Source organism: Megachile rotundata, chromosome 1 (genome assembly GCF_050947335.1).
Source record: "Megachile rotundata isolate GNS110a chromosome 1, iyMegRotu1, whole genome shotgun sequence".
In the NCBI taxonomy this organism is placed as follows: domain Eukaryota; kingdom Metazoa; phylum Arthropoda; class Insecta; order Hymenoptera; family Megachilidae; genus Megachile; species Megachile rotundata.
In genome coordinates, this window is record NC_134983.1 from 23,047,624 (window position 1) to 23,074,445 (window position 26,822).

General features: G+C 40.3%; 1 protein-coding gene across 1 annotated transcript; it reads right to left on the reverse strand.

Annotated features, from left to right (window-relative positions):
* Positions 1-4,262: 4,262 nt before the first annotated feature.
* Positions 4,263-19,677, reverse strand: Dfd (homeotic protein deformed). Its single transcript, XM_003700389.3, has 2 exons — positions 17,438-19,677; positions 4,263-7,599 (listed from the first exon to the last, which is right to left on the reverse strand). The coding sequence occupies exons 1-2, from the start codon at positions 18,363-18,365 to the stop codon at positions 6,917-6,919; spliced, it is 1,611 nt and encodes a 536-aa protein (XP_003700437.1). The 5' UTR covers positions 18,366-19,677; the 3' UTR covers positions 4,263-6,916.
* Between the last annotated feature and the right edge of the window lie 7,145 nt (positions 19,678-26,822).

The window sequence follows — 26,822 nt, forward strand, 5'->3', positions numbered from 1 at the left end:
AATGCAATTTGCAATTTAGTAGTCAGAGAATATTAAAAACGTGGCATGCTTATAAAAAAAGTATAATTTCTAATATTTGAGATGCAAGATATAATAGATAAGATTGACCACGTGAAGCACGGCATTTCGTATTTAGTTCTATTAAGATTGTTTTGCTTGAGGGTAGCCAGCCGCCCAGACTATTTACCTTAATTCATGTCTAACACAATCTATATCCGAGAGTGGCTTGTAAGGGTATTCAGCACCGGAAGACAACGCAGGTCGGTCGGTGCCGTCCATGGATAGCGGAACAGTGTATAGATCTTGCAATTAGCTGCTCTTGTGCTGTTCCTTCCTCCTTGTCCGTCGAGGACCTCGATGTTAATCGTGTCATTCGCTCTATTTCTTTTTCATCTGTCACTTCGTGAAATCCTTGTTTCTCTTTTTTAATAAAATATCTTTTTGCTTGTTTCATGATGAAATCATAATACAATAAGAAATTCTATGACATTGTGATCACAATATTTCTCTCTTTTTTAGTAAAATAATTTGAAGTAAACGAGTAAGTATTATTATAATGTACTATAAAAATAAAAATTTTCAAGTGCCATAAAGTTCTTTCGAAGGCTTTATTTAAATCGCAGCAAAATCGTAAATTCTCATAATTGTTTTTCAGACCCGAAAAGAGTGCGGACAAAGATTGGTTGAGGCGCCTACATCATACGAATTTGAGAACCGAATATAATTAGTGTAATATGTGGAATATGTTAGTGGAATATGTTACTGTAGTAGTGATCACCACTTAGATCACGATGGAAGAAAGTTAAAGAAGTAGAAGTCACGTGCAATCGAGTACATTGCACCGAAACCAAATTGTATCGGACACCAATCCAAAAATCGCAGATCCAAGGCGCGTAGAACGCAGCATAAAACTCGAAAAGAAGGCACGAGGCATGTCCGAGTTTCGATCCCGGCTGGTAGCAGATTATGTTGGGCTGTTTGGTTGCATGGGCGGAGGCAGTGTCGTGCAGACGGCCCCTCATTCGCTTTCCGGGTGCCACCCTTCTTTTCGAGGCTGCTGCGGCATATCCCCAGGCTGCGGCAATCACGCACGTGCTCGCGCATGCGCCGACGCGGCAACACTGCACGCATGGGCGCGCACACACGAATATATACGCGATCGCGAACCCGCGTAGGCGGCCAATGAATGCCAGCTGCCCGGAGAACCCTTCTCGCATTAATGCTGCGATAGTGCATCCGCTCTGGGCTTGTTAACTATACGCCAACTATAGTTACACGATACGTATTACATGAATATTGTTACGCTGGTTGGAGGGGAGGGCCCGATTAATCGATATCAGCTTGCTCCCGGATCAAGTTCACTCGATACCACGGATGGGTATCTCTCTTTGGTACGAAGTCGAATTGCTCTAGGAGAATTAACCCTTCTAGGAACACTTTCAATAGAAATTGTCAATATATGCCGCGATATTTGTTATATTATGATAGTTGCATATCGTTATATACATTCACATGTATACGTGAGGTTGTAAGATATTGAAACGTTGATATTTAGCTGTGTGTGGTTAGGTTACATGATATGAAAAATTCTGTTACATCAGTTTAGTGAAACGGTGTGTAAAATTTATAGTCGTATCTGTACGCTTTTCGAATATATTGATAGACACGTGCGGGTGTATGTGCACCCTCGTATAGATAGACACGTGAGGGCGTATTGTAACTCGCAGTCAAAAGGTCAACTCGTTCACTACCGTGATAAAGTTATATAAGTCCAGATAGGTTGTTATTTAAATATCATTATATAAGTAATACTAGTATTTGAACTAAACTTATTAGAATTGTAACTACGTTGGAAATCCTTGATGTTTTTTGAAAACAATTATTTGAAGACATTTAATTGGACACAATTATTCATTCAAGTTCATTGAATTATAATTTTGAACCAAAGAGTGTGTTTTTTTAAACTAATGTTTGTCGTAATTGTTTGAATTTGTAAATTTTAACTATAATTCTATGAAGTGTTCACGTGAAGAAACTTGTGGGCTTAAAATGACCTTTGTTTCATAACCCTAGAAATTTGAATAGGAAATTAAATTTTTAAAACGAGATTAGGTTGTTAGGAACTAATATGGCGACTACTGTTGCGTGTCGGTTAGTTTTATCGGGATGATTCATAGTTGGCATTATCTCGTTTCATTCCTTTCGTATATTTTCCAGCAATAGGTATTCCGTTTCGAAGTGAAATGATTTATTATGCGGACTGTATAACCGGTAAATACAGGGTGTCCGCGCCAAAGTGTTACACCTTAATATCTCATGAACTATTGATGTCACGAAAAAGTGCTTATATGGAAATTGCAGGGTAAAAGAGGCCCTATGTTTTGGCAGAAGCAAAATTTTTTTATTGTTATTAATGTAAAAGATATGATGGTGAAGTTTCGTTTTTTTAAATGGAACTATAATTTTTTCTCGATCAAGTGATAGTGCTTTTCAAGACGAATTCATCAAGGTTTTATGTACTTACCCGATTTTTATTAGTTTTCGAGATATAACGCTTAGAAATTTACTGATTTTCAGCAGTGACATCTCGGTTTGACGAGTAAGTCATAAAAACGTTCTTATTGTTACGGTAAGTGCCGCTGGTTTGACTCTGCCTGCCGAAACAGATAGGCGGGGTGTATGGTCAAAATGGCAGGTCCGAAGAGTAAGGAACGTGAAAACTATTGTCCATTACGATTTAAGTTTTCCGTATCGAAGATGATATTAATTGTAATTTGGAAGGTTGGGACATTTATTTAAATGTTTCAGTACAAGGTAGGTATAAAGACAATTTAACAAAAAATAATATGCCAAAAATTTATTCCACGTGCTTTCCGCTATTTGAAATACAAGTTTGTATACGTTTTACAAATTCGTTCTCGACGTTTTCCATAATTTCGCACGGGATATTTACGCATGCATTGTGTATTCTATTTTTCAAGTCAGTTATATTGTTAAATTGTCTTTATACCTAACTTGTACTGAAACATTTAAATAAATGTCCCAACCTTCCAAATTACAATTAATATCATCTTCGATACGGAAAACTTAAACCGTAATGGACAATACTTTTCACGTTTCTTACTCTTCGGACCTGCCATTTTGCCCATACACCCCGCCTATCTGTTTCGGCAGGCAGAGTCAAACCAGCGGCACTTACCGTAACAATAAGAACGTTTTTATGACTTACTCGTCAAACCGAGATGTCACTGCTGAAAATCAGTAAATTTCTAAGCGTTATATCTCGAAAACTAATAAAAATCGGGTAAGTACATAAAACCTTGATGAATTCGTCTTGAAAAGCACTATCACTTGATCGAGAAAAAATTATAGTTCCATTTAAAAAAACGAAACTTCACCATCATATCTTTTACATTAATAACAATAAAAAAATTTTGCTTCTGCCAAAACATAGGGCCTCTTTTACCCTGCAATTTCCATATAAGCACTTTTTCGTGACATCAATAGTTCATGAGATATTAAGGTGTAACACTTTGGCGCGGACACCCTGTATATGCACACAACTTTGCACAGGTAATATGGATGAGATACTGTCAACGCTGTCAACTAACAAGTTTACCTCGACTCCGCTGGTTATCGTTTGTTTCCTGCGCGAATGATGTATCGCGCGAAAAAACCGATAAAAATACGCTAGATAATGAATCCGTAATAACTGAAATATTCATTTTTCATTTTTACCGTGATAATAAAGAGGACAAAAAACACGTGAAAAATAGACGTGACAAGTGATACGGTTTGTTTATAAACGACCAAGTTAAAATCTCCTGATGCAACATTATATTGTGTTTAACTTAATTATTAAGGTTCTTTAATTATTGTTAAGGTCCTTTAAATATTATTATATGAGGTCCTTTAAGTTTGTTGTTAAAAATATTAAACCTTCCTTAAGGTTCATTATTGGTTCTTATTTTTACAAATATTATTTGTAATGTTGCTCCACTTCAAACGTACTGTCCATACTAATTATTTCCGGCTTTTTAGCGCCATTAGAATGTGAGGTTTATCTGCAAAACGTCAAACGTAACAGTGACAATCTATCAAAGTAATTGTTTAAAAATATGTGTACCATGAAAATTGGTCTACCACAGAGTACCAAATTGTTATAAAATCTTAAATTACACTACGAAATGATTTGCAGAAATATTTCTAAGTGAAAAGTAATACTAAGAAAAAGGGGATGTTCAGGAAACACGGCGTTATTGTAAATTACGAAACATTTATTTATTGATTTATTTACTTCACGATTGTATTTGATCGATCTCTATGATCAATATAAACATAAGCATCGTAGTGTGCCCAAATACGTTCTTATCGTACAGGCTATATACAATTATCGATAAAGAATATCAAGGAATATAATGTCACACTTAATAGAATGTTTTCGTAACTCGTGCACTTTCTTAAATTCACTAATTACACTAGATCGCGTTTCTTCTCCACCATTTTGTCACCATCTATAACTGTTCGTCGCGCTTAACGTTTCTTACGTATCTCTACGGTTCCTATATTTAGTCTGATAAAACATTGTTTTGGTATATCGTCACAGCGACTCTGTGCATTTAATCGTTTGATTGGCTACTCGTCTTTATAGTACAGTTTCCGGTTTCCAGATGTACTAATCTATTATAACTCGTTATTGGTCGTTCGTTTATACTTTCTCAAAAAAAATAGACATCTCGCAGTATTATTTACAACGTGATCAGCGAACGTCATGCATTTGCAACCCTCTGTTGCAATTTCCTCGCAAAATTTTTAGCAAGGAGAACTTTTCTGTGCCTTGTTTAGATAATAAAGATTTTACTCTGCTTGGGACCACAATTCAGAGGTGAAGATATTCTGAAAAGAACATTTTGAGAACTTCTATTAAATTCTTGCTAAATTTTAAAATTGTCTGGTTGCTTCAAAATTGACTTAGAAGTCTGACCATCGCAGGAAGATTCTACTACCAAGATTATTCTACAAAAACTTGTTAGAAAGAATATTTCTGTCAAATGGTTTCACTGCTTTTATTTCTTTTTGCAAAATTTGAAGAACTCGCAAAATTTCGTTTCACAATGTAAGAAGATGGAGCTTTGCTGCAAGAGTTTCAGACATTGTGTCTGAGTGTAGCTTGACTGTAACTTGATCAACTATAAATTTTATTAAAAATATAATTAGCAAACCGTACCAATTTCTTTCTGTTTAAAAAGTGTTTTTATAAAAATTTTCAAGACACGAAGCTGTTAATAAAAATTAGAAATATAACTAATGCATTTTCGTTTCTTCAGTGAGTCAAATTCTACAGAAAAATTTTTAATAAATTTAAGTGTTAAATTAAGCTTGAACTATCTACTTCGTTCAAGACCACTCTCAACTAAAAACCAAACGAAACAAGTTTCACGAGTTCTCTTTCTTGAAAACCTCATCAAAGTTACTGCAAAACGTTCGCCATTACGGTTCACCTCGTCATCCATTTTCCCGCGTTTCACCGACGGAACGCGAGCGTCACCGTACTGTACATATCCTTTACAACGAATATTTACCTTTACGAAGGAACAACGAGTACGTCGTTGTTATTTGAGAATTTCGAGAACGCTTCCCGATAAATTTCGCGATAGTCTTTATCGAATACTTAACGACGCTAAGACCGCACACTTACATGATAACATACGAAATACGACGCACTTTAATCACATAGCAAATAAGACTTTCTTTACACGACTATATACATACACGTGTACAACTATATATACAGTTTAACGTGTCACGAAACGATTCCTTCGTTTCGATTACAGATGCTGATTATCGGATCACAGCTTTCGACGAACGAAAAGTCGCGGTTACACTTAGAACACTGTAAGGGACTACTTTCGATTCTTTCAAATGAGATTTTGGTCGCATAGTTAATTTACTTGAGGACCTCGCGGAGCCATAAAGTAAATGATTTTTTGCGAATTGATTTTTGGAATAGAACTAATAGAAGCTTAAAAAGTGGTAAATCTATTACTAAGACAGCCATGTTTACAAGTTAAGAATTATACTCCGTGAACGTCAATTATTACACTTCAACGTCGACAATTATGTTCGGTCAACGTTATCAGTCATCACTGTATCATTTTCTTATTCGCTGAACAGTATACAATTTCCGCAGAAAATAATCTACATTACGGCTTCGCAAGAGTCTCGAATTAAGAAAAATGACTCGGTGTAATCGTAGAAAGAAATGAAATTCCGCAGATAGGCAAGATTTTGAAGAAAGTTTTACAACGTACCATTCAGCAGTGTTTCACCGAACAATAGTTCTTCTAGTCACAATCGTCGCTGTTCACAAAGTTACAAACAGTAAATCACACCCTTACACACTGTTCATGTTCTCTTCGAGGTCTATCCTCGTTTTCACTCGCTGACGCTATGGTTCTCTTCGCGTCGGTAGTTCATCTACAGTCAGAAAGTATCAGCAACGGGAAGCAGGTAACCGAGACATCGTTTCACCAGATCATAAGGATGACTCGGCTCGAAAGGAGGATCATAGGATGAAACTTCCATCCTAGTCGGGGTCATTGCGGTTAGGACAATTACGATCAACTTCCAGCTACTCCTGTGTCTCGAACTTCACCGTCAGCAACATAATTATCCGGCAGTCCACGTCGGAGGAGATAGAATTGCTGCTTCCGGCTGACGGATCATTCATCGAGCAAAGTTTCAATCCGGTCGGCTGACGCGACGCGTCAGAATTTGGTCGAGTTTGGTCGCGACGAGACCTTATCGACCGCGTTGGTCAATAGGCGACGACGTCCAGGTCGGCGGAAGGGAACCTCGCGTCCCTGTAGCCTACGTATCCTCGATCGACTGTACACTCTGGTTCCCAGGACGGATGTTACAGCGCCGTGAGGCCGTAATCGGACTTTATCGGTGGTGGCGGAATGGGTGCCGTGACTTGGGACAGTCCCGAGGGACTGGTGGCTGGGGCGAGTGGACTGATACTTCCGGAGCCTATGTGACCCAGCGGCCCTCCCGTCGGCCCGTCCATTATGCCGCTCACGTGGTGATGACTCAGCTGCGCCTGAAGATGGGCCAGAGGATGCGGGTGACCTTGGAAGCTCGGATGGACCACGTTCGCGTGCGGAAGAGCAGCGTTCACCACGTGCACCTCGGCCATGTCGAGACCCACGTTCGAGTCGAGACTGCTTTCGATGCCGCTCGACGGCGAGTTGTTGTTGTTCTTCCTCTGGCTGTTGTTGTTTCCGGTCGCCAGCTTGCTCCTGCTGGCCTGCGACTTGGACGGTTTGGACGCCGGGGCCGCTTGTCCGTTCGCGTTCTTCCGGCGCACGTTCTTCGTGTTGGGCAGCTTGTTGTCCTTCTTCCACTTCATGCGACGGTTCTGGAACCAGATCTTTATCTGCCGTTCGGACAGCACCAGGGTATGGGCGATCTCGATCCGTCGCCGTCTCGTCAGGTACCTATTGTAATGGAACTCCTTCTCCAGTTCGAGGATCTGATGCCTCGTGTACGCGGTCCTCTGCCGCTTTGGCTCCATCCCAGGCTGGTACGAGCCGTTCGCTGCAACAATCAAACAGAGATCGGTGTGCGTTAGCGAAGCCTGCGTCGAGCTGCTTTTCATGTGGAGGAGAGTTTGATTGACCATGTTAACGATCGTGACGAGCTTTCGCGACGGTGGCGCCGCCTTTGATGGCGTCGTACCGCGCCGCCGGATCAATTGCGCCGGATCCTGCCGTTTCGAGATACAATGACATTTTCATTGCGCGGAATGTCAATAACCTTAGGCAATTTCGTATTGTTAGAACTGTATCGTGTAGATAGTATCTAGATAATTAACTGAATCATTTTTACAGAGTGTTTCTATACGTCATTCTGGACAGGGCTGGGAATTATCCGTGTATTAAACTGATAAGTTCTACGAACTTTTGGGAAAATTACAAGTCTCGCGGTAAAATGTTCACGCAAAGGTCTCGATGGAGGGTTGTGGAAAAAAATGGATTTTTAATAACACGTTCTCTTCATATAATATAAGTCCAATGATATTTTAAATAAACTAGTCACAGAATGACAATTGAGATGTCTGTACAAAGGGACTTGAAGGTTGTAGAAAAATAGACAATTTTTTATGAGAACCCAAAAAATGTATTTTCAAACCAGTTTCTGTTTTCCGTCCCCGTCGAAGTCGATGTAAAGTGACTTTTTTGATAGTTAAGTAAACTTAGAAAACACAACTTGCATATGTGTAACCTATCAGGTTAAAGATTCTGAGATTTTACGTCAAATGGTGACTCTGTACGTGCGAATGCAATACGGAATAATTACCGAGAGTATTTTTGCTTAAATATTTACTCGAAGATTTTGAAAAAAAAATTTCATATGGAACCAAATTTAAAAAATTAATGAATCATTTTTATTTATCATATTTTAGTTTTTGGAAATTTTAAACTATTGGAATTTTAGACTATTTGAAGTAATATTCAATCCTGATTCTGAATCGAAGTAGTTATTAGTCTTGGATCATTTAATATCAAATTGAACGTTGTTCGATCAATTGAACAGGCTTTATGCGATGGGAGTGGCGATATCAGAAAAGCAATGTCTTAAGCACGATGCAATTACTTGTTAATCCATTATGTACTCGTGTAATTTTTAATAACCAAGATGTTACAAGCTGTTTCCTATTTTTCTAACGAACTTTTAAAGAACTTAGAGAAAAGCTATAATAAATCTAAAAATGACTTACTCAGAAGTTCTGGAGCCTTCATAGCACCAATCAGCTACTGATAATATACGCGATTCAGTTCAAAGTTATCAGAAAAAGACATCACAGCTACAAACGCGTTAAAGTATCCACTATTGTATAATTGACATCAGATTATTGATGTCCCGCGTTATTAATAGAATTAACTTAGCATAAACACTGTTATGAAATATTTGAAAGTTTCTAGCCTTTAATAGACATCTTTTCAGTAACAACTGAACGCCATGTAATTATTTTGACCTTGCATGTTTCTGCGAAGAAGGCTGCATTGGTACCTGCGTTTACTCGAACGGTTACGCGTCAATAACATGGCATAATTTTCTGCTTAGTATGCGCGAATCGTCTTCTTCGTCGATGCTTTCATAAACGATACCTATATACAGAGATCTAAGCGTTTCACAAATCCCGCGACAGAGCTTTTCAACGCGGTTAGTTCGTTTCTTGTGAATCTTGTCACAGTTGACAATCTTTTTTTCACGCATCGCAGGTCTTAATTATATCTCTAAAGCTAAATTTAAATCTTTTAACACATTATAATGTGTTTTTTTTTGTATACACTTACTGTAAATTAAATGATATTGGTTTGCGTTAAAAAGTGGTAACCTAGGTAGATTGAATACACTTTTATTATATTTGTGTGAAGGTTGATTGAAATTTAGTTTAGTTTCGGAACGGAAGGTTCGTGTGTGATGTCTCGCTATATGGCACTGAACCAAATTTGGAAATTTGAGATTTTTAAATTTCTGCATTCTTGTGTTTGAAGCTTTCCAAATTTTAGATTTGAGAATTTTTAATTTTTTAATTTCTCTACTCTTACTTTTGGATTCTCACAAATTCTGTATTTGTAAGTTTGATATTTACAAATTTGTATATTCTTACGTTTGAAATTTTGTAATTTTCATATTCTTATATTCCTATACTAATAATTTGGGATCGCACAAATTCTGTATTTCAAAATTTGATATTTCTAAATTTCTACATTCCTATACTTAAAATGTCTAACTATCTACATTCTCATATTTGAACTTTTCCAAATTCCACACTAAAAAAAATTGAAATTTCTATACCATTTTATGTCACATATCCAAGCTGCACAATAATAAATCTCACAAATGCAGAATTAAAATTTCACACAAAATTTCGCACAATTTATTAGCGACTATTCCACCGTGTCATCCCAAAATAAAAAATTAAAACTGAATATTAGAAATAAGTAAGAAAGTTTGATCAGTGAAATACGAGTCGCCCCAGGGTTTCTAAATCAGCGTACCCAATCGAAGGTATAAATATCGGGCAATTAATAATCGCATTATCTCCGAATCGAGTTCGTAGCTCAGAACGAGCATGCTCCACGAAATACGCCTTTTATCGTGACAAGTGTCATTATTTTAAGCCACCATTGTCAATGCTTCTGAAGTAATCGCGGACGGTTCAACGTGTCTCCATCACCGAGAAGCATGTTGGTATATTTCCAACTGCAGAACGGGTGATCGTAACAGATAAAGTGGTATGACGCGTACAACCAACATCGTACTCTCAAGAAACGCAATAAACAACCGGCTCTACATTTCACAATCGTCAGGCCAATGTTCCAAGGTTGATCTGTTGTTCGAGCAGCCGACGGTTGTCGAACTTGAACCGGGATTACCGGCTAGCATCTTTCACTGGGCGATTGAGAAAATCTCTTTGGACAACTTGAATAAATGTTCATCTCATAGAAGTATACTATGGTTTAAACAAGGATTTTGTAGAATTTTGTGGGGTAATATGGATCGCTAGTTCATTTTTAAAATAAGTTTTCATATTTTTGGGGTCATCACGTTTTCATAACTTGACTTTGATATTTTCTTTATGGGGTAGTCTAATTTTTATTGTGAGACCCGAATTACAAAGTGGATGATTTCCAAAATTTTAAGACTGTAGAGTCTCAAGGTTCAAAATTTCAGAGGACTTCAAAGGCTATGAGGTTTTAAAGTTCCCAATGTTGCAAGGTTCTAATGCATCAAGGTTCAGAGTGTCAAAGTTCTAAGGTTTCAGTATTCAGAAGTCTACAAGCTAAAAGTCTAAAATATCGAGGTCCAGAAGCATTATAGTACCACAAACTAAAAATTCTAAAATATCAAAACCGATCAGTTCAAAATTTCCAAAACAAAGGTCCAAGAATCCTAAAGTTTCAACATTCCAACCTCCCAAAAGTACTAAAACTTGAAGATCTCACTCGCAAAAGCTCCAACTCTCTCTATTCCTAAACTCCAAAGCCCTAAACTCCCATCCTCACAAAAGTTCCAAGAAAAATTTCGACTTCACAAAAAAGATTTTCCCCCAACTTCCACGAATTTCTCTCCCAGTTTAATTCGGAATTCGCATATCTCCATTCATTCCGGCTCCCACTCGTGGTTTCACTATTCAAAAGTCTGTGGAGATGGTTATCTGGGTGCGGGCATCGAATCCAGCTTCTTACTACTACCAGTTCGTGAAACGACGAAGGTGACACACGGAGGAGAGATTGGTGGATCGATCGTGGTATCGTATCGAACGACGTCAATCCTCGCGTGGCACTCTAGAAGCGTTCCTTGGTGGTCCAAGTGACTGGATAGAGGAAACGTTGGGAGCGAGCTCAGTTTAGAATCTGTGCGGACACATTCCATTCCAGAGCTGACCGACGGTCTCGGGGAGCCCCTCCTAGCAGCAACGTCCGGTGACCGAGTCGACATCCACGCGGGGAGAGATTGCAGTACTTGACAGATATGCATACCGCAATTTTGTGGTATCGAATCTACGCTGTTTTTTCACTACATACCAGGATCAATGACTTTTTAAATTCATTCGATAAAGTTCAGTTTGGGGTAAAGAAGTAGGTGAAGAGGTATTTAGTTAGAGATGTTGAATGTTCAACACTGTTTTTTATATACATATAAGGTACAGGATCAATGTCTTTTTAAATTCATTCGATAAAGTTCAGTTTGGGGTAAAGAAGTAGGTGAAGAGGTATTTAGTTAGAGATGTTGAATGTTCAACACTGTTTTTTATATACATATAAGGTACAGGATCAATGTCTTTTTAAATTCATTTGATAAAGTTCAGTTTGGGGTAAAGAAGTAGGTGAAGAGGTATTTAGTTAGAGATGTTGAATGTTCAACACTGTTTTTTATATACATATAAGGTACAGGATCAATGTCTTTTTAAATTCATTTGATAAAGTTCAGTTTGGGGTAAAGAAGTAGGTGAAGAGGTATTTAGTTAGAGATGTTGAATGTTTAACACTGTTTTTTATATACATATAAGGTACAGGATCATTGTCTTTTTAAATTCATTGAATAAAATTCACTTTGAGGTAGAGAAGCTGCTGAAGACGTGTTCAGTTAGAGATATTGAATATTCAACTCTGTACTTCAATTAGAAGCAGATACTGGATTGATCATTTTTGAAATTCATTCGAAAAAATTAATTTGGAAAAAGAGTAGTAGATGAAGAGATGTTCAGATAGAGGCACAAAATGTTCAACTGCAGCTCCCAACTGAGATACAGGTATAAAATCAATGCCTTTTATGAAAACTTAATACTCAATTCAAGATTGATGATTAAGTCAAGATTGAGAAATAGCTGATGATGTATTAATGTTCAATGGTGCTTTCTGACTAAGAATCATGTATATCAATGATTATTATGAAAAATTCAATTGGAGTTAGAGAAATAGCTACAGAGGTGTTCACTTAAAGGTACCAGATATTACATCAATGATATTTATGAAAATTTTAATGTAGAGTATACAAAAAGCTGAAGTGTTAGCATTAATTTTGTACATTTATCAAAGTTCAAAGGCTGAAGTTTGAGCTAAAAAAAAATTGTGAACTAAAGCAACGAGTGTTAAGAATAATTGAATACAATATAGAGGTGTATTCTAAAATAGATTGAGCAACACAAACAGTAATTTTCTGCAAAATTATAGCTACTTACTATAACTCTCACAATTATTGTTAGCACAAGTAGACAACATGTCCGAGCCTTCAGCCATTAAATTTTAAAATTAAGATTTGCAAAACATGTTCAACATTTTTAAAATATATCAAGTGAAATTCTCAAAATATAGTAACATCCCCAAACTATATAAAGCAAGATTTTCAAGAGTCCACAAAGCAATAATTGCTGGGTTAAGTTATATAGGTATTGATATGCAGGTAATATTGGCAAGAGATCGATAACCAGGCGATATAGATAACCAATAATTTCACGCGTCGATCGACGACTGTAATTAAGTGTGCACACGAGCCAAGGATAATGTTCGTTGAAAACGTGGCAATAAGAATGGCGTGGGTTAAGCTCCATGACGTTCCCTTCACGCCGCGGCGTCGGCAGGCGTTTCGCAGAAGGATTATGAATCTTCAAAGGAAATTTTTGCAACGTAATATCCTTCAGAATTGGGCTGCCTTTGCAGCTTCAAATTTCTATTCGGTTTTGACCGGGGAAACTGCTGCTCATTCCAGCTTGCAACTATTTCTCTTTTCAGACCGGTCTATCGGGATACTATCGTCGCAAAGCCGAATATCATAATTCATATTTCCAGGTAACAAAAAATTCGATTGGCAGGAACGTGTCTTCTTCGTTTGCAAAAAACAAGCTTTTACGTATTGAATGGTACAAACAATTTTCGACTAGTCACTTTTATTTTTCTGTAGGGTATAAGGGTACGTGTAGGACAATTTGAAAATGTATGAAGAATAAGAAAATGTTAAGAAAACGTAGAGAATGCAACGTGTAAAAAATATAAGGCGTGGAGAATATAGCGCGTAGAGGATATAACGCGTTAAAATTTCAAAGCTTAGAGAACTCAACGCGTTAAAATTTCAAAGCTTGGAGAATATAACGCGTTAAAATTTCAAAGCTTGGAGAACTCCACGCGTTAAAATTACAACGCTTGGAGAATACAACGCTTTAAAATTACAACGCTTGGAGAGTATAACGCGTTAAAATTTCAAAGCTTGGAGAACTCAACGCGTTAAAATTACAGCGCTTGGAGAATATAACGCGTTAAAATTTCAAAGCTTGGAGAACTCAACGCACTAAAATTTCAAAGCTTGGAGAACTCAACGCGTTAAGATTGCAACGCTTGGAGAATATAACGCGTTAAAATTTCAAAGCTAGGAGAACTCAACGCGTTAAGATTGCAACGCTTGGAGAATACAACGTGTTAAAATTTCAAAGCTTGGAGAACTTAACGCGTTAAAATTTCAAAGCTTGGAGAACTCAACGCGTTAAAATTTCAAAGCTTGGAGAACTCCACGCGTTAAAATTACAACGCTTGGAGAATACAACGCTTTAAAATTACAACGCTTGGAGAGTATAACGCGTTAAAATTTCAAAGCTTGGAGAACTCAACGCGTTAAAATTACAGCGCTTGGAGAATATAACGCGTTAAAATTTCAAAGCTTGGAGAACTCAACGCACTAAAATTTCAAAGCTTGGAGAACTCAACGCGTTAAGATTGCAACGCTTGGAGAATATAACGCGTTAAAATTTCAAAGCTAGGAGAACTCAACGCGTTAAGATTGCAACGCTTGGAGAATACAACGCGTTAAAATTTCAAAGCTTGGAGAACTCAACGCTTTAAAATTTCAAAGCTTGGAGAACTCAACACGTTAAGATTACAACGCTTGGAGAATATAACGCGTTAAAATTTCAAAGCTAGGAGAACTCAACGCGTTAAGATTGCAACGCTTGGAGAATACAACGCGTTAAAATTTCAAAGCTTGGAGAACTCAACGCGTTAAAATTTCAAAGCTTGGAGAACTCAACACGTTAAGATTACAACGCTTGGAGAATATAACGCGTTAAAATTTCAAAGCTAGGAGAACTCAACGCGTTAAAATTTCAAAGCTTGGAGAACTCCACGCGTTAAAATTACAGCGCTTGGAGAATATAACGCGTTCAAATTTCAAAGCGTGGAGAATACAACGCGTTAAAATTTCAAAGCTTGAACACAACGCGTAAGAAATTCAAAGCGTAGAAAATACAACGCGTGGAAAGTACAGCGCGTATACAATACAATGTGTACGGAATACAAAGCGTTGAGACACAATGCGTATGGAAACCAAAGCGTTATGACACAATGCGTGACGGCACAACGCATAACAAGCACATTGCACCAAAGTATAATGAATAAAAATAAACAATGTATAGAAAATACAACAATTGATCACCAATATGTATAAAGTGTAACGCTTTAAAATACTATACTGTGAGTGGCTGTATGGGGTGTGGCTGTATGGCACATCTGAACGCTTGCTCATATAACTCGCGGCAATATAAAATACAGTAACAAGGTTCTAAAGGATCAGTACACACAATCAGACACAGTCAACTTAAACAAAATAATAAATTTATAATATTATGTACCACGCCACTTACATTAATTTTCACTACGTTATTTAATGAATTAAATTTTCCTTCTACACAAATAAAACTCTGCAAAAAGACATTTTAATCATCCCGAAGTATCAAGTCTTAAAATCAATAAATTATAATGTTTGTAATTTTGTTTGTAATAATTTGTAATTTGTGAAAATCATGCTAATTGTTAGTAAAAGAATTCTAGTAAAAACTACGTAAACCACGTTGTTAAAAGTCTTCTAATAAGAAGTTGAATTTCTAGTCCTAAACCTTGTCCAAATAAAAAGCTATCTCAGAAGAATTCTACAAACAGGTTCACTAGTGTCTTCATTACAAGCAGCGCGTCGTTAAGCTTGTTTTCTTTTTGGAGAAGAAAGGTATTCATTTCAGAAATTACCCTATAACTAGCATAATATTAGTCTTACTGAAACTTTAGCTTCTTTGAAACACTTTTATTGCCGCGGCTGTCTCATGGGCGTGCAACTAATTTTGGTAACCATAGGGTTAAGAAGCTTTTATGTTCTTCAGCGGAATCATTTAACTCTTTCAGCTCCTGTGAATTCGTTTGAAATCTTTTTTTGATCAGTTTTTTAATGAGCGCGTTAGCTCCTATTATCGTTAATTGAAAACAATCCGACATAGCATTTAGCGATTATTATACAATTTTTTTCTTATTCACGAGATGAAATTAGGAAGAGATATCGGTTTCATCGTATTTAACGATGAATAATTATTGCAATATTCGTTAAAATGACTACCATAATAATCTGTATTCTATACCACAATAATTTAAATAATAAGAATCTGTTATCGTATATTATTAAAATTATTCACTTAAAAATATGATAAACTGCCAAATACAATAATGGATATAAGCTGATAAATATTGAAAAAAATCCAATTATGTAGCCTGCCACGAAACGGTGCTCAAACAATTGCGCGAATGAGGTTAGGTTCCCATGAACGCTTAAACTCCAAGCGCAAGAGCCACACACAGGAACCTGTGGTACAGGAATTACCGACAATGAGTTTATTTAGAAGATCATTCGCACCCTTAATAAAAAGATAAATTCCCGACAATTTGTCCCTGTTCGGTGTTGTCTTTGAAGTTCCCTGCTTCCACATCAGTTTGTTACAAGATGAATAATAGGTGACACTAGGCGTGACAGAATTGATGCGGTTAAGGGCAGAGCTTCTAAAATCTCACACAGGTGATTGGAAGGTGCAACGATAAATTGCAGCTCATCAGTCTTCCCGTTGCACGGCAACGTGTCGTCTTGCGACCACAATATATTCGTTCCACACACCTTGCAACAATGCTCTCTGACTATTGCGCACCTCGTCGTGCCTCGCTCCACTATTTTGTTCCTCTATTTGCCACGGGGACTTTAGAACCGTGCTTATTATTTGTCATGCATTCTTTGAATTATTATGTTCCTTCAAAAATTCGGGGTATTTGATGATCCTCTAAGTAATGATTCGGGTATTTGGATATAAATTATACCAACTTGAAGAATACCTTTTGGTACACTACAGCGTAGTGCACCATTTTGGTGATGTGCTAGGGTGTGAACTTGTGTTTCAAATTTTGGTTGAAGAGGATCGAGTAGAACCTTTTCCTTAGGGAGACATGTTTGAACATATTAGCTTACAGAAGAAATTGATCTGAACACGAATACCTTGCAGGTTTGCTTAAGCACCAAGGTATTGCATTTTCATTCTGATAACTTAATAACTGTGAAGAGTTTGCAACTGGGGTTCCTCAAATTATTTTTATACAGAAGCTAATACTATATTGCTCATATGAAGTTTTACTAAATTAGATTGAAATCTAAGAATTCCCAATGATGACCCTCCGTCGGATAGGAAATCCCAATATCAAAATCTAATGCAGTAACCTTACATAACTTTAGTACTGTTGATTAAACTATAGATGTTTATCAAGGTCCTTGTACTTATCAAGGTCTATAAAAATGCTTACTTAAGCTCTGTTATATTACAAATTCATAAACATCCGCAGTCTACTCTTCACAAAAATATGACCATACTTCAAGATACATCTAGAACATCTTAATCAAGAAACATCTTTAGAACCAAACTACCCTTGCTATCCTAAACGCTCCTCCCATCCTTGCTACCCTAAATGCATTTTCATATTCTAATAATTGCACAACTCCTCGAAGATTATCATGTTTATGAATCGTGTTATAAGACACTGGAAGTGAAGATGTTAGGAAAGTTTCAACTCACCGACACCAGCAACGTGAATCTTCTTCATCCACGGATAAATCACACGGTCTCCATTTTCCTCGTCCTCCTCTTCGTCCTCCATCATTCCAGGCGATCCGTCCATCATCTGATCGTCCTCCATGTCATCCTGATCGGAGCCGTCGTCCACGTGATGTTGTTGCGACTGCTGCTGACTTTGCTGCTGTTGTTGCTGTTGCGTGCTCTGTATATGCTGCGTCTGTTGAGTGGTCGTGGGTTGCTGTTGAAGGTCCGGCGAGTTGTCGCGATGCATTTGGCCGGTGTTCGTCGGGCTGCACGCGTTGCCATCGTGCGGCGGCTGCTGACTCGGCTGCTGATGATGCTGAAGATTGTCCGGCGGCTGCACGTGATTCTGCATAATGCCAGGTGACAGCGGAGTGGATCCGAGGACAGTGGACGCGGTCACAGGTGGTTGCTGCTGTTGTTGCGGTTGTTGCTGATTCTGCATCGAGGATGGACACGTGAGAGGCGGTTGCTGCGCCTCCGGGGGCATCGCCAGAGCGCCCACCGCATGGTGATGAGGATGCAAACTGGCGTGGTGCACGGCGTGCACTTGGTGATGAGGATGATGTGGTCCGTAGTAGCCACCGTAGCCGGCGTAGCCGCCGTTCAATTGAACCGCGGACGACGCACCGTACGGCGTGGACGCGGCCTGATGATGATGTTGATGGTAACCGTACTGCAACTGATGGGACTGAGGATGATTCAGATGATGACCGCCCCCGCTGCCGGGAAAGAAGTCCGTTCCGGTGGACGGTATGTAATTACTTTGACTGTACTCTTCGGTAGGAGGAAACTTCGGATCCACCATGACGGAGGTCGCCGCCAAATGATGACTGCCTGCCGCCTGCTGGTGCTGGTGATGATGATATCCACCGCCGGCGGATGGATTCATCAGGAACGAACTCATCTTCGCGACGATCCTTTGCTTTTTAACACCCGGTGCCCGATTACAGTTCCAATCGCGGTAACTTTCCGAAATCGACCACTGTACGGAAATATTCGTCTACTCGTCGCTGAATTAGTTCATAGAGTCGCATAGTTCCATGTTGATATTCATTGTCGGAGCCGTACACACTGCACTGCACTGTGGCCCACGGCCATCGTTCTCCGTTCGCCCTGTTAGGGTGACTTTTTCGGCCGGAGAGGAAAGGGTACGCAGAAGACGGAAAAGGGAGAAAGACAGGGGGAGAGAAAACGAGCGAAAAGAGCAAGACCACGGAGAGTAGCAGACTCCCGGTGGACAGCTGCTTATCCTCTCCTCTCCTTCCGCCACTTTTGCGATCTTCCACGAAGCTTCGCGACCTCGTTCACTCCTTCCCGCCCACCGGAGCCCAATTACCATACCACGTGACCGCGCCACCGACCAATCAGAGCCGCTCCGAGTCCGCGACCATGATGGATAGCACGGCACGCATGCAACACGTGAGTGGCGCCACGAGAACCACTGCGGCAGGTGCACCAACTTCTTTCTTCGTGGCTCCCGGAGCTACGCTCACCGATCTATGTACCCGCTACTTTTCGAATTCCAGTCCCTCGGTTATTCTCCAATCGGACACTCAACACTTCGACCCTGACGACGATTCTCGCGATCACCGAACCCGTTCCAAACGGAGTTCCATCGAATCTTCTCGATAAACCGGGTGTTCGATCACCGAACGCTCTATTCGATCCGTTGGCTAACCACACTGCACACTGGTTCGTCGATGCGACTTGTCCCGACGAACGGAATCGCGTCGACCGGCCAAACTGTCAGAGAGCCATGAAAGTGAGCTCGTCCTGCCTCGGCAGAAACTCGTCTGGCAACTCCGTCCTGTTCCCAACTCCCTCCAGGTTCGACGAGGCCGGCTGGCTTCGAGCCGTTCTGGAGAGCCGGGGAACCCCCTCTACTCTGCCGTTTCTGTTGCTCTCCCGCCAGTCAACCCCACTCCGTGCTACCACCAGACCAACCCCTGCCACGGAAACCGTGGATCCTGTGCCCTTATGGGGCCATACTCGAGGGTACCTAGAACCGTATAGTCACTCCTACGGATCTCCTTAACCCGCCTCCATCCTCCTGAAATCCATCTTACGGCAGCGTGGTCAATGCTCAACGAAACGACGCGAACGTTCCAGGATCGAACGACCTCCACGGGGTAATTGATATCGCGATGCTAATTGGAGGGATGTCGAATGACTCGGCGTCTGTGGTACCCGCATTGGAATATATTTAGTCACGGAACATTTCGAGCATTCTTGCGAACGATATTCGCGCAGCCGGGACCATTTTCGATAAACGAGATTGGGGAATGACAAACAGCAGCAATGTCCAAAATGTGACTCTCGACTCATTAATAAATTGCTTCAAATATCTTTTAATTTAGAATAAGCATGAAAGCTTGATATTTTGGAGACCTTGAAGTTACAGGATGTTGAGACGCTGGATGCTGGGGTTTGTGAGGTCATGAGAGTCTGGAATTTTAGAACTTCGGAAATGGTAAATACTTGCGACTTCTTACCCTTGAAGTTTCCAAACTTCAAGACCTTGAGGCAATGAGAACTTGAAGTTTTGAAGTTTTAGGTCTGTACTTCAAGACTTAGAGACTTTAAACCCTCAAAACATTCAAAGTGTAACATTTTGAGACATTAAAGTTATAGAATCTTCATCCATCAAACTTTTCCAAGCTTCCTAAGTTTGTAAGTTCATAATTAAATTTTTGCATTACGAGTGAAATTGAACTGTATCTTCATGACTCTCAAACTCCTCACCTTCCTGACCTCGAAAAACCAATTAGGCAAGCAGGTCGCAAAAACTGAACATTTCCGAAAGTAGGTCTATCCTCATACCCGCAAATCCGACATAGAAACCTAACGGCTAAGCGTAGCATCAACTTTCCATTGAAATGAGTCCATCCTTCTCTGAAACGTTCGCGCTGGCCAAGTATGCCTATCACTTAGTTACATAAGAGTGTTCGATGCGGTTCAAATTGAAAGTAATGGCTCACTGGTTCTTCCACCGCGTCTTTATATTAGTGCTCTACAAGTGTCTCGCTGCACTCGGTCAAGTACGTCTACTCGCGATCAGCTGCGCGGAGCGAGGCATATAAATCGCCGAGTCATTATACAAAGAGCACACTCACTCTGTTTTGCTCAGACACGACAATGGTGGCGGAGTCGACAAACGGCGTGCCCAGTCAGTTCACATTTTACTTTTCTTAGCGGTGTCTACGAACTGTATCCTGCTTCGCGAAACCTCTAAACCGAGAACAAAGCGTCCTCGCCACGGTGAACCGAATAATCGCGCGCCGTTAACTATTTCGCAACATCATCTTGGAAGTCCGAGAAAGGGAGCCGTTTCATTAATATTCGAATCCAGGCAATATCGTCGAGTGGGTGCAAAGATGACATCCGGTAGGTGACAATACGTCCGACGGCCGATGCAGAAGAACAGCAACCGGACAGGAAGAAGCGGCAATTCAGGGAGCGTCACTCGAGCTTTTTCTAGCGGGTTTTTCGTTAAGCAAGATACGACTTATTTCTATTTTTCTCGAGGCCACTTGATGCCGTTCCTGCTCGAGGCGGAGGGAACGTTCGCGTCGAGTGGAATCTGCTCGGGGGTTGAAGGGGCTTGCGGATGACGCGGGCGAGAGGGTAGCGGACGTTGTCTCCTCGTTTTGCGACTCGACCTCTCCGTCTCTATCAGCGTGAACTTCCCTCTCTCTCTCTTTTTCTTTCTCTTCGTGTGGCAACGTCTTCCGTCACCGTTTCTTTCTCCGTCGTTCGCCCGAGCTTTCCTCTCCTGTTTCTGCCCGCCGCTGCTCTTCTCTTCCGGCCGAAACACGATCAATCACTTTTCCCGGTGAGCCAGCATGACACCCTCCTTTTACACCCACAGCCACCCCTGCAGCCGGGAGACCCGTAGTTCGTCAGCGACGATTCCCTCTCGTTTCTTCCCCCTTCCTTTCTTTTTCTTCCTTTTTTCGCTCCCTCTTGTCGCTACCGAACCGATCTACCCGATCACGATTATCGCGGGATCGCCCATGAGAGCTTGCGAGGGACCCGCCACGTGTTCCATCTAGCTTCTGGGGACATCGAGTGGACCCGAGACGCTGCCAATCGAGGGTGAAACTTTTGCGATTGTTGTGCTGGATCGCAGCGAGATTTGGGGCGAAGCATGGCTGCGAGTTTATCCTCTTTCGAGGATCCTTGCGGAGGATGTTGCTGCTCGAAATTATGAGCTCAGTTCATTTTTAGATAGCTTATGAGCAATATTCATTATCGTCTCAGTATCGAGTTTATTCTGAGACAGCATCAAGTTTAAGTGCAAGGAATACAATACTGGGGATGAAATTATGTGAGGATCTCTGTGAAGAAATATTCGTTTACATCCAATGTATTATTACTTATTATAAACATGTTATAATATATTACACATACATATGCCTATAAACAATAGTCTTCACAAATGTCAATTAAATCCATGTCTATATTCAGAAGGATTTCCAATCTATGTTTCAAGCCCTAGATATAGAACAGTAGAAGTTAGACTTTGAAACACATCAAACTTTCGATATATTGCCATTATCAACATATATCAATTATATCAATAGTGTCTTTCAACCCCTAAATCTTCGAAGTCCGCCATTGCAAAATGACTATTAAATTTCCCACTTATCGGACCTTGCGATGTTCGGAACGTAACCGATACGGTGAACGTAGACTACGTTTCTTGATAATCACATCCGTTTTTAGCGGCCATATGCACAGAAAGAATCCTTTTCGCCTGAACGATTTCCGGTGAAAACTCGTTTGGTCGGAATTCTCTGACAAAGTTCGCGGAGTCGAGGAGTCGCACGCCTTGAAACACCGAGTTCCGTCGTGATAATGATAAATGAGAACGCGGTAGTTTACGATTTAATATCAATCCCGTCTGAGCGGCTGCTTATTATCGGCCATTAGTAAAGTTTTAATAACGCAATACGCCGCCTGGCCCGGGGGTGGGACCGTCACGATTTATCATTTTCATCGCTTTATTACCGTGCCGTACTTTACTTATGGACACTTCGTGGCGCAATCACCCTTTCGAAAATATTCATTTTACCGCCTTTGCGAGGCGCATTCTTTGCTCTGTAAACGTGACATTTTCATTCTAATCCTGAGAAGCATAAGTTTTACCGCCTTTTCTATCGAGGAACATTCTTTGCTCTGTAAACGTGACATTTTCATTCTAATCCTGAGAAGCATAAGTTTTACCGCCTTTTCTATCAAGGTTCGAACATTCTTTGCTCTATAAATGTCATGAATCCTAAGAACTATAAGTTTCTCCATTTATATAACGTTTAAGTTCAAATTAGTTACGAATTGGTGACGAGCCTAGTCTAACTCTGAATAACCGAAAATACTGTTTGATTCAAAGTAAATAGCATTGAAAACATTTTAAAATCGTCAAATCTTCGGGGACCGATCGATCTGCAGAATATTCTAAATATTTACGGGATCGGTGGACGAGATTCGACGCGGTTCGCGCGCGTCCTCGGGTCTTATAAGAGATCCCCGTCTATTTTCGCACGAGTTCCGCGTTGAAGCGTTGGCAGCGGATCCGTCCGGGTCCCGAGAGATTCCATTTCGCTGCTGAGTCACGATCTCGCGTTTGTCGACGTGAAAAAGGGAACCGTGTCCTCCTGGGGACATCCCAGTGTACCTCTGAACCCTTAGGTATCGAGGTCGACCTTCGAAAGGATCGCTGTCGCTCTTTGATCCTTCTCCTTCCGTTGAAAGGGGCAGAATGCTCGATTCAGGCGGCAGAACGCGTTACAATGTTGCCTTGTGGCTGTCTTAGATTTTAATGTTCTGTGTCTATGAAACGAGTTAAGTAGCTGAATACAAATGACCGTCCATTAACGTGTTACGTGCCGTGTGAAATGTTTAATTGTACCGTAGAATATGTTAATCGAGGGGTTAGGGTAAAAGTCGATGAAAGATGAGGGTAGAAAATTATGTAAGAGACGAAATTACATGTTCGCGTAATAAGTGGCGACTGTTAATTTCATTTTCATTTACTTACGATTATACGATTGTATAATTGAGCGTACACGTATATTGCATAATCGACATGCGTAATTGGCATGCATAGTCAATTATAATATCTTGATCGATAAATCTGCAATAACCGATCCCAACAATTTCATAATCATCCTCGTACCCTCGTTCAGCTGCCTCCGTCCGTACAGCATGATTTTCATTCCGTAGGATCTCGCAGCGCGAGGATCCTATAGAGAGGTTCCTGAATACCTACGGGCGAAAATGAAAACTTCTGAAGTCGTTCGAAAGCAATTAACCACGAAAACGTTTCTAGGTCGGCCCTTTTCGAACAATGTGGCAACGTTTTCGCCGCATGCAAAGTGTCTCCCAGAAGACGAGGGCTAAACGGCGTCGAATGGTAATTGTCGAGGTCACGGATACTCGCTGACCTTAACCCAGTTACCTCCTTCTTTCTTCTGCTTCGAGCGGTAATCAGCGTCCAAGGGACGTTTACACGCTTCTCCCTTCGCAAAGGGTTTCCTTGCAGACGTTTAAACGTGCTCGACAGCTCTTCTTTCGAAGGGGTGGCCAGCTGTGACAAAAGCTCGGACTGCATGGCGTCGTATTCGGACCACATTTTGTAGGACATTCTTGCTACGAAATTAGGTCTAAAAGCTGTTGACATAAAATTAGCTTTAATATTCGACATGGTAGATATAATACGTGATATACTAATAGCTTGATGTGTTGCTTGATATACTGATGGTTGATGTAGTACTTGATATACTGATAGTTGATGTACTATTTGATATACTGATGGTTGATGTACTTGATATACCACTAATAGCTTGACAATGCTTAATGTACTACTACAAGCTTGATGTACTATAATAATTTATACACTAATAGCTTGATATACTCACATATGCATACTGTATATCTGATGCTGTAAATAGTTATATCAGATTTCGTGTCTGGCATAATTTCGACTTTTTCCTTCAGGTGATAGAAACTGAACCAGAATAGCAGGACTGTAGGTTAAACTTTGCTAACTCAAACTAAAATTCTCGAGGACTATCCACTCTAACTATTTGATCACGTGACCTAAGTGATCATAACCTACGATTCTGCCCAGAATTTGACTAACAGCATCTCCCAACATTGCAGTTGTCACCGCTGCATGATCATCGCTAACCAATGAATCACTTTTACAACTCACTTGGCCATTCTTCTGCAAGCTATACACGCGCTTTTTCGCACGTGCTCCTTTGAGTCAGTTCGGTGCAAATTGCTTTCACGCGACGTCAGGTGTTAATTGGTCAACGGTCAGGGGTCGCGTTAGCATCCTCGCGATCTCCGTATCCCGATAATTACCGTGCAAGCTTCTTTCATTCTCTTTTTCGCACCAGCAACAACTACCGTTGATCGAACAGCTGGTGACTTTCACCCAACCGAGGGTTTGAGGACGCGTCTGCTCGTTTCACGAGCTGTCGTCGTCAACTTGTAAAAACACGTGTTTTCTTGTCAGAAACGTTAGATCGCGTCTTTCAACGTGATCCGTCGATTTCCTCGGCTTAATCTCGTGTTTGCTGCTTTTCAGCGCTCAACTATGCTTCGGGGTGTTTGGATTCTGTCGCTGATCTTGTAGTTGTGGTTTGTTTAACGCGTCTGTAGAGGAGGGAGTTTAGAGAGGTATACCTCTTACTGTTGGTAATTGAACGCGTTGTGAGATGATCTTCCAGAGCTAGGATTGATAATTACGTTACTTAAATTCATACAAAGCTGAGTCTGTACGAGATACACTATTTTGATGAGATATACTAGTTTGGTAGATAATCAACCTTTTTGTAGAAGCTATCAATCTTTGTCTACAGTTTACTTAATTGTCTACAGTTTATTTAATCTGAAACTAGTACTAGTACCAAACTCTAGCACCTTCGGACTACAGCATCTGATTACTGATTTTATTTGTTGTACATTAATTAACTCATATCATTCTTTTGAACCAACCTTCGATTACTGAAATATAATAATCAGTGTAAGCAGAGTTAAATCGAGACATGTACTCAGAATGAATTCTGACGTCAGTACTTCATCCGAATATTCCGTGCAGTGATATCGAAAAGTCGCGTGCAGAACGCGAATAAAAGTAAATCGTCCAACATCGGAGGCTGTTGGAAAGCTCGTTGTTGTTCCAGGTGGTAAGTGCAAAGGGATGTCCTGGAGGCACGCAGGTTCAGAACGCGGGACAGAGAGGAATAGGAAGAAAAGAGCTGGCAAGATTAATGGATTCACATTGTCGGCATTTTTTCAAGCGTTTTAGGACCACTTTTGAGAGCAGGAGAGCGTCTCATTTTTCAAAAAGTCCGTGGACCCGGGACCCCGGGATAGAAAATCGCAATCGATTCGGCCCGCGCTAATGGTTCCGAATTAAAGCGTGCTCCTCTCGCGCGGACAACTTACACGCGTATCGTCTGACGAGCCTTGTAGACCGTGTTATGTAAGAATGGGTATCGATAGATGTCCTGGTAAATACCTTCGAGTTCGGGACACGCATGGGAAGGGTCGATACAACACATGCTTTAACCCTCCACAAAGCACCAATCCTTGTATTCAAGTTTTGGTATCAAAGCGAGGGATCATTTCTGGGATAATTTTTAAGTTAAGTTAATTTTAAGGTTAGGTTTTTATTTGTATGAGAATGTTTGTACTGAATGCTTTTCCTATTCTGATATTATAAATAACTTAATCTATATTGTGGAATATTTGATCCTTGACCTGTGCAAGAGTAACCTAGTTCAATTAATGGCTAACTGACTTTTACCATGAAATCAGCTTCTGATATATCAAGATAGGTCGGATATTGTAAACACGGTAAATTGATCAGTTGAAGGATACACATGTGGACATCTAAATTCGTCGACCGAAGGCCACATAGGACCTTGTTATTATTTCTGTATAGTAGAGAATTAATTTATATAATCGTTAACAGTAAAATTACACCGAAAAGTTAAATTTTTCTAACCTCAAAGACTGTACCAAAATTGTAACGTAACGCAGCATTTCCATACGAATGCATTTATTAGAAAAGAAACAGCCTACTCACCGTTACGAGGTAAAAGAAGGCAAAGGTCCCCGAGCAAGATATTTCGCAAAAGCGAATAATAGAAAAAAAGAAGGAAACCGGTAAGTTTACAATCCACGAGGGACCAACCGGGGCTCTATTTGCCTGTCGAGAAGGAGTCGGTCAATTTGCGGTATTTATTGGTAATTTGAAGATTTACAGCAATCAGAGAATGCCGAGAGAATGGTGCAAGGAGAAGCGTAGAGAGAAGGTGGGAAACAGGAGGAAGGCGGAACGGTAAGA

What these genes read in the sequence shown, in the direction of transcription:
- Dfd (XM_003700389.3), bottom strand. Translation starts at nt 18,365, where the DNA reads ATGAGTTCGTTCCTGATGAATCCATCCGCCGGCGGTGGATATCATCAT. An exon ending in GATTCACGTTGCTGGTGTCG is followed by an intron (nt 7,600 to 17,437) that starts GTGAGTTGAAAC and finishes TGATTGTTGCAG; the next exon opens with CGAACGGCTCGTACCAGCCT.